General features: G+C 40.1%; 1 protein-coding gene across 6 annotated transcripts in view; it reads right to left on the reverse strand.

Annotated features, from left to right (window-relative positions):
* Ndufaf5 (NADH:ubiquinone oxidoreductase complex assembly factor 5) overlaps positions 1 to 17,488 on the reverse strand; it is a 29,918-nt gene that overhangs the window by 1,620 nt on the left and 10,810 nt on the right. For 4 of the 6 annotated variants that reach the window (XR_003378540.1, XM_005365528.3, XM_026788520.1 and 1 more), the window contains 4 exons: positions 16,549 to 16,652; positions 14,474 to 14,513; positions 13,171 to 13,368; positions 8,734 to 8,794 (listed from right to left, as the gene is read on the reverse strand). Coding sequence is in view for 5 of the 6 variants with exons in the window: in XM_005365528.3 (XP_005365585.2) it covers positions 8,734 to 8,794; positions 13,171 to 13,368; positions 14,474 to 14,513; positions 16,549 to 16,652 (403 nt within the window). In the remaining variant the exon portion in view is untranslated. Of the gene's footprint in view, positions 1 to 2,465; positions 2,584 to 8,733; positions 8,795 to 13,170; positions 13,369 to 14,473; positions 14,514 to 16,548; positions 16,653 to 17,488 lie in introns of those variants that run through there. The other 2 variants (XM_013353162.2, XM_026788522.1) reach the window with 2 other exon arrangements.

Genomic DNA, 17,488 nt, shown 5'->3' on the forward strand with positions numbered 1-17,488 from the left:
CAGGATCTAACATAAAAGGCCAGGTGTGCCAGGCAGTGGTGGCACATGCCTTTAACCCAGCTTGAGGCAGAGACAGATGCAGAGGGCAGGGGCAAGGGCAGAGGCAGGAGATCTCTGTGAGTTTTAGTCCAGCCTGTTCTACAGAGTGAGTTCCAGGGCAGCCAGGGCTGCAAAGAGAAATCCTGTCTTGAAAAAAAAAAGGAAGAAAAAAAAAGAAAAAAGGAAAAAGCTAGGTGTGGTGTCGCCTGCCTGTGATCATAGTGCTGGAAAGGGAAAGAAGGGAATCCTTGAGGCAGCTCGCTCTAAAAATTAGTGAGCTCCAGGTTCAGTGAGAGAAAGAGAGAGAGCAACAGATGATACTGACAAAGACCTCTGACAATAACATGTGCACACATATGGAGGCTGCACACACACTCATATGCACACATAAGAACATCACACACACACACACACACACACACACACACACAGTCCTGGGTTCATTTCCCAGTACCACAAAAAATAAAGATAAATTAATATAATATCAAATTAATGTTATATACCTTTCTTTACATATACATTCATTCGTTTGTTTGTTTATTTATCTATTGGTTTTTCGATGCACAGTTTCTCTGTGTAACAGCCCTAGCTGTTGTGGAACTCACAGAAATCCACCTGCGTCTGCCTGCCTCTGCCTCCTGAGTGCAGGGATTAAAGGCACGCGCTACCACCACCTGGTTCTTTATGTACACATATAAATTTAAAGTTATTTGGAAAGGTCATGTTTAAGATCATTCTACAAAATAACTAAAGGAACTTTAAAATGTTATAATTATTAATACTAAAATTTATTACATGTCGGGCAGTGGCAGCACATGCCTTTAATCCCAGCACTCCAGAGGCAGAGTCAAGCAGATCTCTGAGGCCAGCCTGATCTACATGGGACAATCAGGGCTTCACAAAGACACTCTATCTCAAAAAAAAAAACAAAAACAAAAACAAAAAACAAAAACAAAAACTTGAGCAGTGTCTACTATTTACTTTTACTAATCAAGAAATGATTTATTTTCTTCAAGAGTTAAAAATAAGTGATTTTAAATTTTTATTTAAATAAAATTTTAGTAATAAAATTAAATGCACACACTGCTTTTGCTAAGGGCCTGAGTTTGGCTTCCAAAACACATCAGGCAGCACACAACAACCTAGAACCCCAGCTCCACAGATCTGACAGCTTCTTCTGGCTTCTGAGGCCACTGCTTCAGTAAGTAATGAAACTGACTGTACTAATATAACGCCCTGTGTATATGAGTTTAATGGCCCAATTCATAAAGATTATTAATAGCTACAAACTAGAAAGTTAATGAAAATTGTGGCTGGGTGTAAACTGTAAATACACGTTTACCACCCCAGCACTTAGGGCACAGAGGACCGTGATTAGAGGAGAGGGGTCATCCTCAGCTGTGAGGCCCCTTTTCAAGTACACAAACAAACAACCTCCATTAAAAAAAACACTGGGGCTGGAGAGGTGGCTCAGTGGTTAAAAGCATGCACTGCTCTTCCAGAGGACCTGAGTTCAATTTCCATTAGAGGCTCATAATGTCCAGTAACTCCAGTTTTGGAAGATCCACTGTCCTTTTCTGGCCTCTATGGGCATCTACATGTGTGGTATATGTTCTGAGACACACGAGAGAGAGAGAAAGAGAGAGAGAGAGAAGGGGGGAGGGACAGAGTGAGGGAGGAAGGGACGGAAGGAGGGAGGGAGGGAGGGATAGAGGGGGAGAGGGGGAGAGAGAGAGAGAGAGAGAGAGAGAGAGAGAGAGAGAGAGAGAGGAGGGACACAGTCACCTTAGTTTCTGTTCAGCTTTCCATGGCCCTGGCTTCCTTACACATCACATGCAGTAAATACACATACAGCACAGAATGGACTACTAGACGTTCTAAAATGCTTTCCAAACAATCACTACTTGCATATTCTAAATAAGATCATTAGGCACATGCCACCTCTGTGGGTCTGACCCAGCTCAGTTATAGAAGATTCAAGAGCACACTCCAAAGCATCAGCAGCAACTCCACCGCCTCAGGAGTCCACTCTTCCTTGGGGACGCGCACTGTCTCACTGAACACCCCGCTCTCTTTCCTTGTGAAGTACTGAAGAGAACCTGAACCCCGGGAGCACAACTTTATGTAACCTAGGACAAGAATGGTTCTATCTTTAGTAAAACCAGTTTTTCATCTTTAAAATGGAGTATCTTATAGTACACTGTGGGGAAGCTTGACTGTCAACCAACTAAAAAGTCATCTATGACAGCAGACTCGACCTGAGCTTGTGATAGACCAGACAGCAGGGAACTGTTTAAGATTCTCAGTGTTTTCACAGTTGATCTTGGCCAAAAGGTTGAGGTTTCTCACAGTGTTTTTAAGGTTAAGTTCAACTGCTTATTAAAAACAAACTTTAATATGTTATTACTGGAGCAATGATGAATATTGCCTTAAAAAAACTGAACTTACCTTAAAACCACTGTGAAAGCCTTGAAAATTTCTCATGTATTCATCAGCTGGTAATGCAACTTGTTTGTAAAATTATGTCAATATTCTGGACTTTTTCTGTGAATTAGTAATAATGGCAGCTAAAATGAGACACACCTCAACTATTCGGAAAACAACCACAACACAGATGTAGAATACAAAAGCCAACTGGGGAGATAACCACCTTCCAGTCAGCACAGCAGCACCCCTGCAAGCACCCAAGCTCATGCAACTCTCATAGCCCTACAGAGTAAAGAGCTGTGATTTCAGCCTATGAATGAATTAAGTTGTCTGCCTCCACTAACTACAACTTTGGCAAGTTCCTTACTGTCTGTGTCTTGGTTCCTCATGTATCAGGACAGACTGGTCATGCTGGTTCCAGTCTTAACCTTCCTATAAGCCATGCAGTGTGCTTCTATTATTCCCAAATCTGACTCATCTCTGCGGGCAATTCTCAAGATAAACCTGCTTCTTCTATACACTTAAGCAATATTATTACCGTAGTTGCCCCAACACAAGCTTAGGATACACATGGCCTTTTATATCTCCCACCCATGCTTTATACATACCGTTCTCTGTGTCATCCCTCCAAATTTTCCCTACACTTCATCCTCCTGGACAGCTAACTTTAGCTTAGGTTCAGCCTTTTCTACAAAAGACTCCCTGACATCATAAGCAGATTTAAGGCCAAATCCCTTCTGCTTCTCTCATTTTACAGATTTGTCTGTCTATCTTGGAAGTTCTTTTACCTAAAATATTAGCAACTTGAGATCAGAAACGATGTGTCTCTCCCACTGGCTAAGGAGTTGGCACACGGCAACTGCTCAATAAATAGTAAGTGAAAAATATAAAATCCAGCAGTTAACATTTTGTCTAGTTTCTCAAATAGCATGTTTACACATATAAGTCTTCTTAATCTAGGGTTAGAGTTAGGGTTCACCGACAGGTAAAAACATCAGAGACATGTGACTTTCGTAAAAGGCCTCACAGTAGAGATAAAGTATCAATGGAAAGGGTAAGTCTGAGGAACACAGCCTCAAAATGTAAGATGACTTAAGACCCCCATGGAACAGGCATCACCAACTGGAAAGGGGCTGAGGCACCCTTCTGAGGGACCAGAAAGGTTTTAAAACTTGGTCTAGAAGGTGGTTAAAAATGCAAACAGCCTGAAGACCATGTATGGTGATTTGAAGAGAATAGCCCTTGAATGAGAATGATCCCCATAGCTGTATCTGAATGTTTGGTTCCCAGTAAGTGCAACTGTTAAGGAAGGATTAGGAGGTATGGCCTTGTTGGAGTAGGTGTGGGCTTTGTTGGAGGAGGTGTGTCTCTCCCTGCCTGCTTGCCAGTGGATCAGGAGGTAAACTCTCAGCTTCATGCCTACCTGCATACCACCAAATTCCCTGACATGATGATAATGAACTAAGCCTCTGAAATCATAACTCGAGTGGCAGCATGTACCAGACCTGGCAAGCCCAAGCCAAATCAAGTCCTGGCAAAGGAGGGTGGTATTGGATACAATGCTCCACCTCTATCTGAAGAGCTATTAGCCATTGTGAGCTGCTGGGAGAGGAAGGCTCGGTTTTTTTTTTTTTTCTAAGAATGTAGCCACTGATAAGCTAACCACAATCCAGCAGAAGGCCACAGATCCAAGTAGCACAAACTGGCCTTTGGGGGAGGAGGGGGGTAAGCAAGGAGAACAGGGACACAAACTGGGAGGCAAGGGAAGGTGGGTGGATCTTAAAAAGAGTTTGGGGAGAGTGAATATGATCAAAATATATTGTATGAAAACCTCAAATAAAAATATGTACAACAAGTAGCTATAGCATTGAGGTTATGGCACTTAACAGGACAAAAAGACTAATTTCACTGTTTTAAAGATATATCTGTATTTAGTATATAGTATGTAGATTCAAGCAACTAATTCTAGGTTTAGTATGACTACAGATAAAGTACTTATGCCTTGATGTGTTCACCTATAAATCAATGTATTAGAAAAATCTAAGCCAGATACAATAGTACATACTTATAACTCCAGCACTCAGGAGGTAGAGGCAGGCAGACAGGGAGTCTGGAGTCAGTCTATGATCCAAAGCAAGATCAAGGTTAGCCTGAGGTACATAACTAGACCATCTCAAAAACATCAGAGGCTGAAGATATAGCACTTTCTTTATATGTGCAAGGCTAACGATTTTTAATCCTTAGAAACACACAGCCGTATGGGGCAGGGCAGCATCCACACGTGGGAAGAAAAAGCCTCAGAGAACTGCAGAGTAATTACTGTATTTTTAAACAGTGGGCAGTAACCTTTCCCAACTGATAGGTCTAATTTCTTGTCTCTATTTTTTTCTTGAAATGAATCATGAGCACTGCATTTAATATAGACCAGTACAAAATAAACACTCCATTTGATGAATTATCATTGAAGCCTAAATGAGAAATAAATTCATTACCATGTCTCAAGCTTTTAGATAAAAGAGCTCCATAACTCTATCAGTGTGTTTAGTACTTGGGGAAGTGTTCAAAATTGGTTGCTGTCATTTAATATCTTTATCATCTTGAGTATACTTCTAGAGCCTACCAACCCTATATTTCATAATGAAAAGGACCATAATGGTAAGTTTTGAGCTATGTGTATTTCCCTGTGTGAATATGGCAGTGTAACTACACACTCAGAAGTGTGCTAAACATGTGAAATTGGCCTTGTGACAAACAGGAAAGTGATGGAAGCAAACATGCCAGAACCTTATTACTAATAAACAACTACAACAAGCAACAGGGGTCAGTTAGAAGCCAGGGCAGGAAACAAGAGTTTGGCACCTAATTCTGCCACTTAGATTCAAGTGTTCTCTTTAGCCCTAATATTTATCACTTAACACAGGGGCAACACAGTTACCAAGAGGACTACTGAAATAAGGAAATAAGCAACTGCAACCATAAATCTATAAATAAAAGAACAGGCAAGCAATTTTATAAATTTCATTATTTCAAAACATTACAACTTTCAGAACCACATAAAGGCTTTTTTAGGTAAGCATAATTCTATCTCACAGACCCCCAACTTTAACTCCACCAGCAATCAAAACTATGCTACTAATGATATGTGATGTGTGTGTGTGTGTGTGTGTGAAAGAGAGAGAGAGAGAGTATTGTGTGTGTGTGAGCGAGAGGGAGAGAGCATGATCAAGTAGTTCACAAAGGAGAACAGTTGGAAGTCTCCCAATAGAAGGTATCTATTTACTGTTTATAAGTCACATCTTTCTTAAGTTGGGAGGTAGGGTATGTGTCGCTGTTGTTCCTCAGTGTCTTCCTCCGCCTGTGTAAACCCTCACCCTGTAGGGGCTTGTCCACTGAGCCATAACCTTCTCCTGCTCCTGTCTGCTGGCAGATTAGTCCCCTCCTTTGCAAGCTTTGGCACCTGGCTCAGTTTTCCTGTGTGCCTCTGCTCATGCCACCATTCTGAGAGGAAGGGTTTTCAGAGCTAGTGTCTATCAAATTTCATTGTCTCACCTCATATCCAATGAGCTCCGTCTCTCTGCCTCATCTGTGAGCTATGCTCCAGGAGTTCTCACTTGTAACTGCTTTACCTTCCATCATTCACCTGGCATCTCATTTTCTGACTTCATCACTCTACCCTTTCAGCAGGATTACATACCTCAGCCATAACAATTTTCTGACTACTCTGAGATGCTTAGCTACAGCAACTTTCACCCAACTTCCCAACTTACTTTTGCCTTCTACTTCCTATTCTTCCAGGCCACTATTTCAATTATATTTATGGGTTACCTTTCACTTTTGGATTTCTGCCATTTAAATAGCAAAACCCCACCCCTAACTGACCCAACTACCTTTATGTAGCCAACCACACTGAAAAGTCTGATTGACTTTAAATGGACCCTTCCAACTCTAACTTTTCCCTAGTCAGTTCACCTTTCTCTTCAATGACTATTTCCCAGTGTTTCAATATAATTGTCAAGCTTTGCACCTCTATATTGTATTACTTCCTTTGTAACAAGGAAGACAGCTTCATTAGCTGGGAACTTACTGCTATCGAACACAAACATCTATGTCTACTAGGACTATTCTCTTGCATGCACATGCACGCACACACACACACCACACACACACACACACACACACACACACACACACACACACACACACGCCTCCCCATCCCCTAATCAGTTCTGCTGCAGTGATACGGGAGACTCAAGTTCCTACAGGGGGTAAGAGGCTCATCAGCAAAGACACACAGATAGTCCAAATTTGTAAGACTGCATCTACTCTTCACAAAGGCCACATCTGATCTACCTAAAACTGTCAATTTCCCTCCTAAATATCTGAAATACACTTACCCAAATCCAAAACACCACTATCTCTTAGCAAACTTTATTGCAGGAAGCTTCTTTTGCTACTTTACTCTTAAATATACAAATCTTGGACTGGAGAGATGTTTAGTGGTTTGGAATACTTGTGCTAGCAGAGGACCAGAGCTTGATCCCAAGAACCGCATTCATAAGCTTAAATTCGGGGGATCCAACACCCTCTTCTAGCCTCCTCTGGAGCAGGCACACATATGGCACACATACATACATGCAGGCAAAATACACATACATATAAAATAAATAAATTTTTTAAAAAATTAAAATATTAATATTTCAACTTCCTCCCAATTAAAATGCTTGACAAGAACAATCTTTGGTTTTTTTAATTAATTATTTAATGAAGATCTGCAGTGATGTGAGACACTCAAATTACTACAGGGGTAAAAGGATGATCAGCAAAGACACACAGGTAACCCAAATTTATACGACTGCATTCACCAAATACTTATTTCACAAAGGCCACTGCATCAGGTTGGGGATTAAAAAGTGAAAAAGAAAAACCAAACCCTTGAGGACTTTTGTCAGATGAAGCAGACTAAGGAATTTAGCCTCAACATGGGCATGACCACAAGTAGAGACAAATCAAGAGCTCTCTATTGACACTTGGACCACTTTGCAGGTGTGGTATACATCAGGATGCTACAAATGAACCGTGAAAAAAGCAATTATAGAGACTTTTGAAGGTCTAAGTGACAAGCCTGGTACAGTTACATTTAGCAACTTTCAAAGTCAAGCTAAAGCTCTGGATCTGAACTAATGGTAAGGGCCTTCTCTAATTCTGAGGAGACGGCAAACATGTATGTACAAAAAAATGCATTACAACACATTAATTTGTGTAGCCCATGCCTGTAAACCAAGCTGAAACAGCACAGCCCTGTGTTCAAGGCCTGCCTGGGGCCGAACCATGAGACACAGTCTCACAAAACCAAACCCACCCCAAATTTCAAGAATTTGGGAAGTCAAATTGTCCATTTATTTTGGGTACTGGAGATCAAACCCAGGGAAGGGAAAACAATATTAAGAGGGTGTGTTATTGTTTAAACATGGAACCCCACCACTATCACCACTGCCAAAAAGCCTGTAAGACTTTTTGTGTTTGAAATCTCAGTTCTCAGCTGGTGGCACCATTCTGGAAAACTGTGGAAGAGGGAAGGCCTAGCTGAGGAAAGAGAGCAACTGGGAAGCTAAGCCTTGAGGACTATAGGCTGGTTCTGTCACTTCTGGCCTCCTGCTGTGGTATTTCAATTGCCTTTCTCCCAGAACACAGCCATCCATGCTATGACAGACCACATACCCTGAGCCAACAGACTTCGCCCTTAAGTTGCCTCTGTCAGGTATTCGGTCATAAAGACAAAACTAAGTAATTAGGGGACTGTAAAGTTTTGTGCAGGACCTGATTCTCGCTTGCTAACAATCCCATCATTAAACACTCCATCTCAAACAAAATTTCTTTACTCTCACAGATCAGGATCTATTCTAACTAAACCCTCAATCTCAAACTCATTAAACTACCTAAGGTGAAATGTGTTTAAATGTGTGTGTGTGTAGACATGCATGTGTGCACGCTTAGACCTGAGATACGAACTTCTACTAATGGAAATCACTAAAGTATTTTATAACAAGTGTACCCTTCAGCAAATTCCTCCTATGTTATTCCAGAAGCAGCCGCAGTGCTGCAAGCCTCAGTTTCACAGCACTGACCACAACTCTGATTTAACCCTTCTTTGTGACATGCCTACTGTCTGCCTCCTCCATTTTAGACCATGGTGTGCTTTCGCTACAGGAATGGATTCCAAATGCCTAGAGTACAGTGTCAAATGGAGTCTACAAATGCCTTTCTTACCTTGTAAGTCTTCCATCAATTCAAACATTCCAGGATAGTTAACTTGAATTTCATCAGTATCCTATTTTTAAAAGAAAAACATAATATTCACGGGACTATCAGAAACAAACAAACAAAAATCAAGCTCTGGAAAGGAGTTATAACTATTTCTCTAAAGGTAAGCAGGAAATGTCCCTTACCAGAGCCTCACGAGTACAAAGTAAATGCCCACCACTGAGCTCTATCTCCACCAAGAATTGTCTTGTTTTGAATATTCTTTGCAATGTTATATTACCAGAATTCTAACAACTGTGCCAGTTTCTTCTCCAAAAGCAAAATGAAGTCACTCTACTTTATATTGTGATGGTCACTTTTATCTATTTTTTGAGACAGGGTCTTATTACGTAGCCTAGACTGTTCTGGAATTCACTATGTCGACCATGCTGGCCTCAAACTCAATGATCTACCTACCTCTGCCTCTATGGAGATTAAAGACCTTTGCCACCATGTGCGGCTTCTTCTTTTTTGTAAAATATTGCCCCAAAAGGGTGTCATTCTTGGTAGTACAAGACCAAGTTAGGCATGGAGTGGACAGAGTAAGCTCCTATTCAATCTCCCAACTCCAAACATCAATTAAACATACTGTGTTCAGATAAAGGACACATTAGCTATTAAACTGAAAAGAAAATATGTGTCACCGTGTCACAATGGAGAACTGTGTGGGAAGAGAGCATCAGTGAGGGATTGTCTGTATTAGGTTTGCCTGTGGGGCTATCTTGATAGGGAAAGACCTGGCCCACTGTGGGCAGTACTATTCCCTGGGGCTTGGGAATGGATTGCAAAAGAGTGGGAAAAGTTTTAAAAACATCTAAAAAGTGGAAAATGTTAGCTTAGTAATAAGCATCCATGCATTTATTCTCTTTCTGTATGAGTGTATTGCTTCAAGTTCCTGTCTTGGGTAGAAGGATGAAGTAGCAGATATCAGAGAGACTTATTTATACTTCAAAATTTGTTCTATCTTGTCTCACTATATTTACATTTCATTATTATATATTTTAAATATGCATGGGTGGGTGGGTGTGTGTGTGTGTGTGTGTGTGTGTGTGTGTGTGTAAAAGAGAGAGAGAGAGAAATCATTTTTTTATAACAGTACTGGGAATTGCACTCAGAGCCTCATACCAGCTAGGTAAAGGGTTCTACCAATGAGCAGACATGGGAACCTAACCCTCTTTAACTAAGTACAAACGAAAGCAATTTATAAAACCGTCAAGTCTGACACTGTACTTTGGAAACACGGTTCATCAACCTATTCTGGCCTCATGATCCCTTTGCCTTTGCGTGCCAAGTGCTGGGATTATACACATCACCACAGTTGGCTAAAGAAGCTTTTACTTCGTTTTTATTCTTACTGTCTAGTGGTGGTGGAGACGGAATCTAGGTAAGAACTCTTCACTGGGCTATATCCTCAGTCCAATGTAGTTTTTTATAAAAATGCAGGGTTTATATTAACAAGTAGTACATATTATCTTTAGTCTTAAAAGAGTAAGTTCTGGGGTTGGAGAGATAGCTCAGCAGTTAGGAGCACTGACTGCTCTTTCAGAGAACCCGAGTTTAATTCCCTGCACCCCACGTGGTGGCTCTGTAACTCCAGTTCCAGGGGACCTGACATCCTCACACAGATATATATGCAGGGAAAACACCAACACACATAAAATTAAAATAAATTGTTAAAAAGAGATATCAACAACAAAAAGAATGAGTTCTAATAAGTTAAGATTATCTTCTTTTTTTTTTCTTTTCTTTACAGGGTTTCCCTGTGTAGCTCTGGCTGTCCAGGAACTTACTCTGTAGACCAGGCTGGCCTTGAACTCAGAGATCCATCAGCCTCTGCCTCCCAAGTGTTGGGATTAAACAAAAGTCTGAAATTCTGAAAACCAAAGTCTGAAATTTTGAGAAATGTTATTCTCAGAAGAGAGCTAAGATTTGAAGAATTAAAGTCAAATGACAGATTTTTCAATTTATCTGTAGTTTTAAATTTATAAGAATTACTTGTGAATTACTACTATAATTTTTTTTTTTTTTTTGGTTTTTCGAGACAGGGTTTCTCTGTGGCTTTGGAGCCTGACCTGGAACTAGCTCTGTAGACCAGGCTGGTCTCGAACTCACAGAGATCCGCCTGCCTCTGCCTCCCGAGTGCTGGGATTAAAGGCGTGTGCCACCATCGCCCGGTACTACTATAATTTTTAAAAATCTTGAAAATATAATAACCCCTCAATGCATAACTTCTTATATCAGTTAATGTTGGTTCTTCAACATGAAGCTATGCTTTCCAATTTTCAGATGTTCAACATCTCAATACCACTTTTTATTGACTTAGACAATTTAAAAATTTATAGACGTCAACCCAGACACAGGCAAGACATATCAAGGTAGCTTTCAGCTCGACAAAGCCTTGCCTATTCTCCAGCCTGTTTTTATTCCCTTTCCCCCCTGGAGGAATGTACGTATGTATGTATGTATGTATGTATGTATGTATGTATGTATGTATGTATGTATTTATTTTATATTAGGGTTTCTGCACATTAATCCCTCTTGCATTCTACCACTACACAGGTGGGTATGATATATTAAAATGGATGATCTTACAAAATGCATTTACAATAAGTTAGCTCAAATAGTTTATCATCTCTAGTTATGCAAATGGAGGTTTTCTTCAACAAGAAATTTCAATCACCTCCAATCACATTTAGTTATGTTTCTATGTCAGAAGGATTTGGGAATCATAGTAAATCTATTCAACTCATCTCAAGAGAGAATGAGTCCTGGAGAGCACCTGTGACTGGAGAGGTGGAAAGGAGACGCCTTTCTTCTGGGAAGTTACCCTTAGGAGTTCTAGGAGTAGAAGGAGCGGGGCAGAGAAAGTAGCAGGTATTTCATACCAACAGTCAGGGCACCTCATGCCCTCTGACCACTTAATATCAGGGGCCTCTCGAGGGAAAAAAATCATTTATGTATTTTTAAGAAATGCTGAGAAACTGAAGTACCTCTCCTAAATTCCCTTAAGTAGTACAGAGATAGTACAGTCACAGAGGCCAAGTGTGTATACCTGTGATCCAAGTACACTGGGGTGGAGGAAGAAAGTTCAGTTCAAAGTCACAGTGACTTCCTTAACAACTTAGGGGTGTAACAGACCCACTCTCCAAAACACCTCCCCAAAATAAATTAAGTTATATCCAGTGCGCTATCCCATCAGTCTATGTACAATCTGTTTCTTCTACACTTCCTGCTTATGGACCCTCGCTGTAAAACTCTGCACCCTGACTTGTAGTGGCATTTCAATTGTATCTTAATAAATAAAGCTTGCCTGAAGCTGAGAGAGTGAAACAGCCCCACTGGTCAGCCTTACAGACCAGGCAATGGCAACACACACCTTTCATCCCAGTAGCCACACTAGTTTGCCACAGAAACCGATGTTGCATGACTTTAATCCTAGTGGTGCACCCCTTTAACCCCAGTCCTAGAAAGGATTATAAACGAGAGGAGACAGCTCTCAGTCAGTCTCATTCTGAGGTTTCCTGGAAGCAGGTCACCACGTCAGACTGAGGTGGAGGTAAGAGCCAGTGGCTGGCTGCTTTGGTTTTTGGATCTTCAAGTTGAACCCCAAATTCTCTGATTGTTTATTAATCATGCACCACTGACGGAAACAGAGCATGTTCTAACTCAACTAAGCCTAGACTTAGGAGAATGTAGGCATTTGTGTATGCTTGAATTAAGAGCTGGTGGTGGGGACAGTACCACAGATGCCCCTATAATGGATACCCAGTGTCACATCTGTAGTGGTCTCATCCCATATTACACCTAACTTGTATTTGAAGATCCTAATGGAGTAGAATTTTTTTTAAAAAAAATATTTATTTATTATGTATACAATATTCTGTCTGTATGCCTGCAGGCCAGAAGAGGGCACCAGACCCCATTACAGATGGTTGTGAGCCACCATGTGGTTGCTGGGAATTGAACTCAGGACCTTTGGAAGAGTAGGCAATGCTCTTAAACTCTGAGCCATCTCTCCAGCCCCTGGAGAAGAATTTTTAAAAGTCTCTCTCAAAGGGATTGGCAACACAACTCAGCAGGTGAAACACTGAGTTCAGTCCTGAAGCCCACAGTAGAACTGACTCCGAAACGTTGTCCTCTGACCATGCCATACCTTCCTCCCTCACAAGATAAATACGTATTATTTAAAGGGAAGTCTCTTCATAAACTGTGATCATTTTTTTTTGGAGCTACTTATCCTGAAATATAAATACTGAAGAGTTTCTGTTCCTGGCATTTCAGTCAGGCTGTGTTTATGCGCACTAAAGACAGTAAGGACACACCTTCCAAAAAAAGGTAAAACAAGGAGAACTGGCCCAAGCAATACAATTGATTAGTGGGTTACTCAGGTCTCCGGATACTCACCACAGTCAGGGTATTGAAACCAGCTCTCCCAAGCAGATGTCCTAGGTCATTGACAGCAGTGAAGGGAGAAATGTGTGGGGAAAACCCTCCTTCTCGTTCTGTTTCTGCTAATTGTAATGAACACCGAAGTTCATAGAGCGTGTCACCGCCAAACATCGCGCCAACAAACACCCCATCTGGTTTTAAGACATAATGAATCTGTAATAAATATAACAAAACTATTCAAATTTTACAGACAGCAATATCAAATGCATCCAAGTTAGTGTTTATGACTACCAACCTTATTTTGCCAAATAAATGAGAAAGTAAATAACATCAGACAAGAAACCCAGACTCACTGCTGTATGGTATGTAGTAATGTTGTATAGTAATGACAAAGACATTCACTAATGATACTAGTATCTATAAGATGCCTTATGTTTTCAAATTTTATATATACAACTTGCTTTTTACAGTAACAGAATACTACAAGAAAAAACATTTAAAGAATGATAGCTAATCAAAATTATAATTCTTCCTTCCTGTTCATGCCCTCTGAAAAGCAATTCTGTAAGATGTCCCACCAACGGATGTCATTTATTTCCCAATCCTTTAATCTGGGCTGGACTTGTGGTTTATTTTGACTAAAGAAATGCAGTACAAGTGACAGCTCATGACTTTCAGCCTAGTGGAGACCAGTCCTTCTAACTGTTCTCTCGGAACACCCCACTATCTACCCAGTACCCTCTGTTCACTCACTGACAAACACCAATCTACAGGCATTTATCTAACACTTCCTGAGAGTAATACAAAGGAGAGACACAACATAAACAAGTTCCTATGCAGAAAATGTTCATAAGCAATAAAGGAAGAGAAGAAATTTTAATATAGAATATGCTTTGTAGCCAGGCAGTGGTGGTGCACACCTTTAATCCTAGCACTCAGGAGGCCAAGGCAGGCAGATCTCTGAGCTTGAGGCAGGCCTGGTCTACAAAGTGAGTTCTGGGATAGTCACGGCTACATGGAGAAATCCTGTCTCAAAAAACAAAAACAAACAAAAGAACACACCTTGTGATACCACTATTATTCTACACTGTAATTAATTACATCTTTTATAAATATAAACATCTCTACAACCAACTATTCTTAAAGTTCTCAAGGAATGCCACCTAATGTATATATTTGTGGGTCAAAGAGAGTACCGAGGATACCCAGCCCACAGAACATTATAAACACTGTCAGACTTTTGAACGTGAAAACAACAACATTTGTCAATCTGTGATAAAAAGCTAACACAGAACTGAGTCAACACAAGTTTTCTCACCTGTTCAAGTGCTCTAGGAAGGTCATTCACCCAGTGCAAACTAAAATAGAAACACATAGTTGCTTAGCCTTCATTAATATAATTATCACTAGGCTAAAACCACAAAAAGGAATTGAATTTTGAAATCTGAAATTAAATTCTACACTTCCACAACTCTGACCTTTTTAACTGTCTCCATACTTTTGTCCTTTCCAGAATGTCATACAGTTGGAACCAGCATACACAGCTTTTTGAATAACCTTTCATTTGGTAACACATCTAAGTTTCCTGCATTCTTTTCATGTTTTGACAGCTTATTCCTTTTTAGTGCTAAATAATTGCATTGTCGAGATGTACAATTCAACCACTTAGTACTGAAGGGCATCTGTGCTGGATAGTTCTACGTTAACTTGACACAAGCTAAAATCATCTGAGTGGAAAAAAAACAATTAAGAAAATGGCTGTAGGAAATAATACTGGGCTGTAGACAAGTCTGTAGGGCATTTTTTTAATTAGTGATCAGTGGGAGAGTGTCCAGCACATTATGAGTACTACCACCTCTGGGCAGGTGGTCCTGAGTTCTGAAAGAGAGCAGGCTGAGCAAGGCAGGGGAGGCAAGGCAGGAAGTAGCACTCCTCCATGGCCCCTGCATCAGCTCCTGCCTCCAGGTTGCTGCTCTGCTTGAGTTCCTGCCCTCTCTGCCTTTGATGATGAACTTTACATGGAACTGTGAGTGAAATAAACCCTTTCCTTCTTAAGTTGCTTTGGTCAAGGTTTTTCATCATAGCAATAGTAATCCTAAGACAACATCTTAGTTGCTTCCACGTTCTAGCAATTAATAACATAGCTGCAGTGGTGAAAAGCACTTGTTAATCTTGCAGAGGACCGAGTACAGTATTTAACGCCCAATCGGTGGCTCACAACTATCTGTAACTCCAGTTCCAGAAGACTCTACATCCACTTCTGGCCTCCACAACTACCAGACATACATGTAGTGCACATACATACCCGCAGTTAAAATACTCACATGCATAAAACAAAATAAATCTAAAACTTTTTTAAAAGAACAACTTATTATTCATGTTAACGATTTTGTATGTATATAAGTTTTCATTTCTTTGGGTAAATACCAATGAGTATAAATGCTGGAACCTAACAAAGTATGTTCAAGTTTCAGGAAATCATGAAACAGTCTTTCAAAGTGTCTATCATTTTGCATTCCCACTGGAGTTCCTGGTGCTCTACACCCTTGCCAGTAGCTGGAGAAGCCAGTGTCTGAATTTTTTTCTGTTTTGAAAGGTAGATAGTAGATCCATCACCTTTTAAGACAATGGAAAGCAAAGCAAAGCAAAGTGTTCTAAACTTATACACAAGAAACTTGTTAAATCTCATGTCTATTCTCTCACGTGTCACAGGAAGAGTGTTAGCAAGTTGTATGTAGAAACTTGAGAATAAAAATAAATTTACGACACTACGTCGTATTTCCACTAGGATGTCCTGAATCCTTAATTGTTAAACAGAAGAATCTTAAAGATTACTAAGATAACCAGTTTGTAACTAAAAAGAATTTATTCTATCATGGTGAAGATTATATAGCTCAGTAACAGAGTGCTTGTCTTTAACCCAAGGCCTTAGTTTAATTCCAGGTGGGGTGGGGGTAGGGAGTTAAATTAATCCATTATCCACTGCTATCCTAAAATATTACAATGTAAATTAGACCTATTTATAACATATATATATATATACCCACACGTATGTGTGCATATACACATGTACATGCCTGCACATGCCTGCACATGGAGGTCAGAGGCTAACCTCATGCTTGCTTCTCAGGTTCTCATCATATTGTTTAAATAGTCTCTCACTGGTCTGGAACGCTTCAAGTAAGACTGAGCTGCTGCTGGCCATGGAGCCCCAGGCCTGTCACGGCCTCTCCAGAGTTGGAACTACAAGTATGTGCCACCATGCCTGCCTTTATGGGGGTTTTGTAATTCAAACTTCCATCTTCATGCTTATGCAGCAAGCACTTTACCAAACAAGGTATCTCTCTCCAGCCTCTTTAACATACTTTTTAAAAGTTCAAATGGATTACTAACCTTAAGCTGCTAACCACCAGGTCAAATGTGTTTTCTTGAAAGGGAAGGAATTCTTCATCAGCTAAAATATTCACAGTAGGTATATCTGTTTCTGAGGAATTTTTCTAATGGTAAAAAAAAAAACAAGTTCAACATATTTAAATAGAGTTTCAATTACTAAGACAATCATTGTTAAATACTGTTAATGTTATATTCACTCAGTAGTGTCTACCAAAAAACAAAACACAGCACAAAATGTGGCACACAAAAGGCACTAAAGAATTAAGTAACACCTAGTTGTTCCAAAAAAATGTAAGAAATACATCCATTCACACTAAAACAAATCTCAGCAACTGAACATTTCAGTGCAACAAATGAAGCCACAAAGTACTAGATGTAAATCTGGGTGACCCTTTATACTTTTAAGATTTTTTTTTTAAAACCTATATAAACATGACTAAAATGTTAAAAAGTGTAAATGAAAATATTGATGTTTTGTGACAAACTAATTTTTAAAAGCTTCTAAAAAGCAATAAACAATGTGAAAGTAGGTGTATTATAAATTATGAAGAGTTAACATCTCTAAAATATAAACTTTTACAAATGGCCTAGAAAAAAAAATACACGTATAAGCTCAAGTCAATGAAGGTCAGAGGAAAGGCACGTCAAAAAGTTATTTTAAAAATTCAAAGTCAAGGAATACCAATGAGTGTCAGGTGTGGTGTTGCACACCTTTAATCCCAGCATTTGGTGGCAGAGGCAGGAAGACCTCTGTGAGTTCAAGGCTAACCTAGTCTACACAGCTGTTCCCCGACAGCCAGAGCTGTTATACACAGAGAAACCCTGTCTTAAAAATACAAAAAGAGAAAGGAAGGAAGGAAGGAAGGAAGGAAGGAAGGAAGGAAGGAAGGAAGGAAGGAAGGCAGGCAGGCAGGCAGGCAGGCAGGCAGGCAGGCAGGCA

Source organism: Microtus ochrogaster, unplaced genomic scaffold (assembly GCF_000317375.1).
Source record: "Microtus ochrogaster isolate Prairie Vole_2 unplaced genomic scaffold, MicOch1.0 UNK3, whole genome shotgun sequence".
Classification (NCBI taxonomy): domain Eukaryota; kingdom Metazoa; phylum Chordata; class Mammalia; order Rodentia; family Cricetidae; genus Microtus; species Microtus ochrogaster.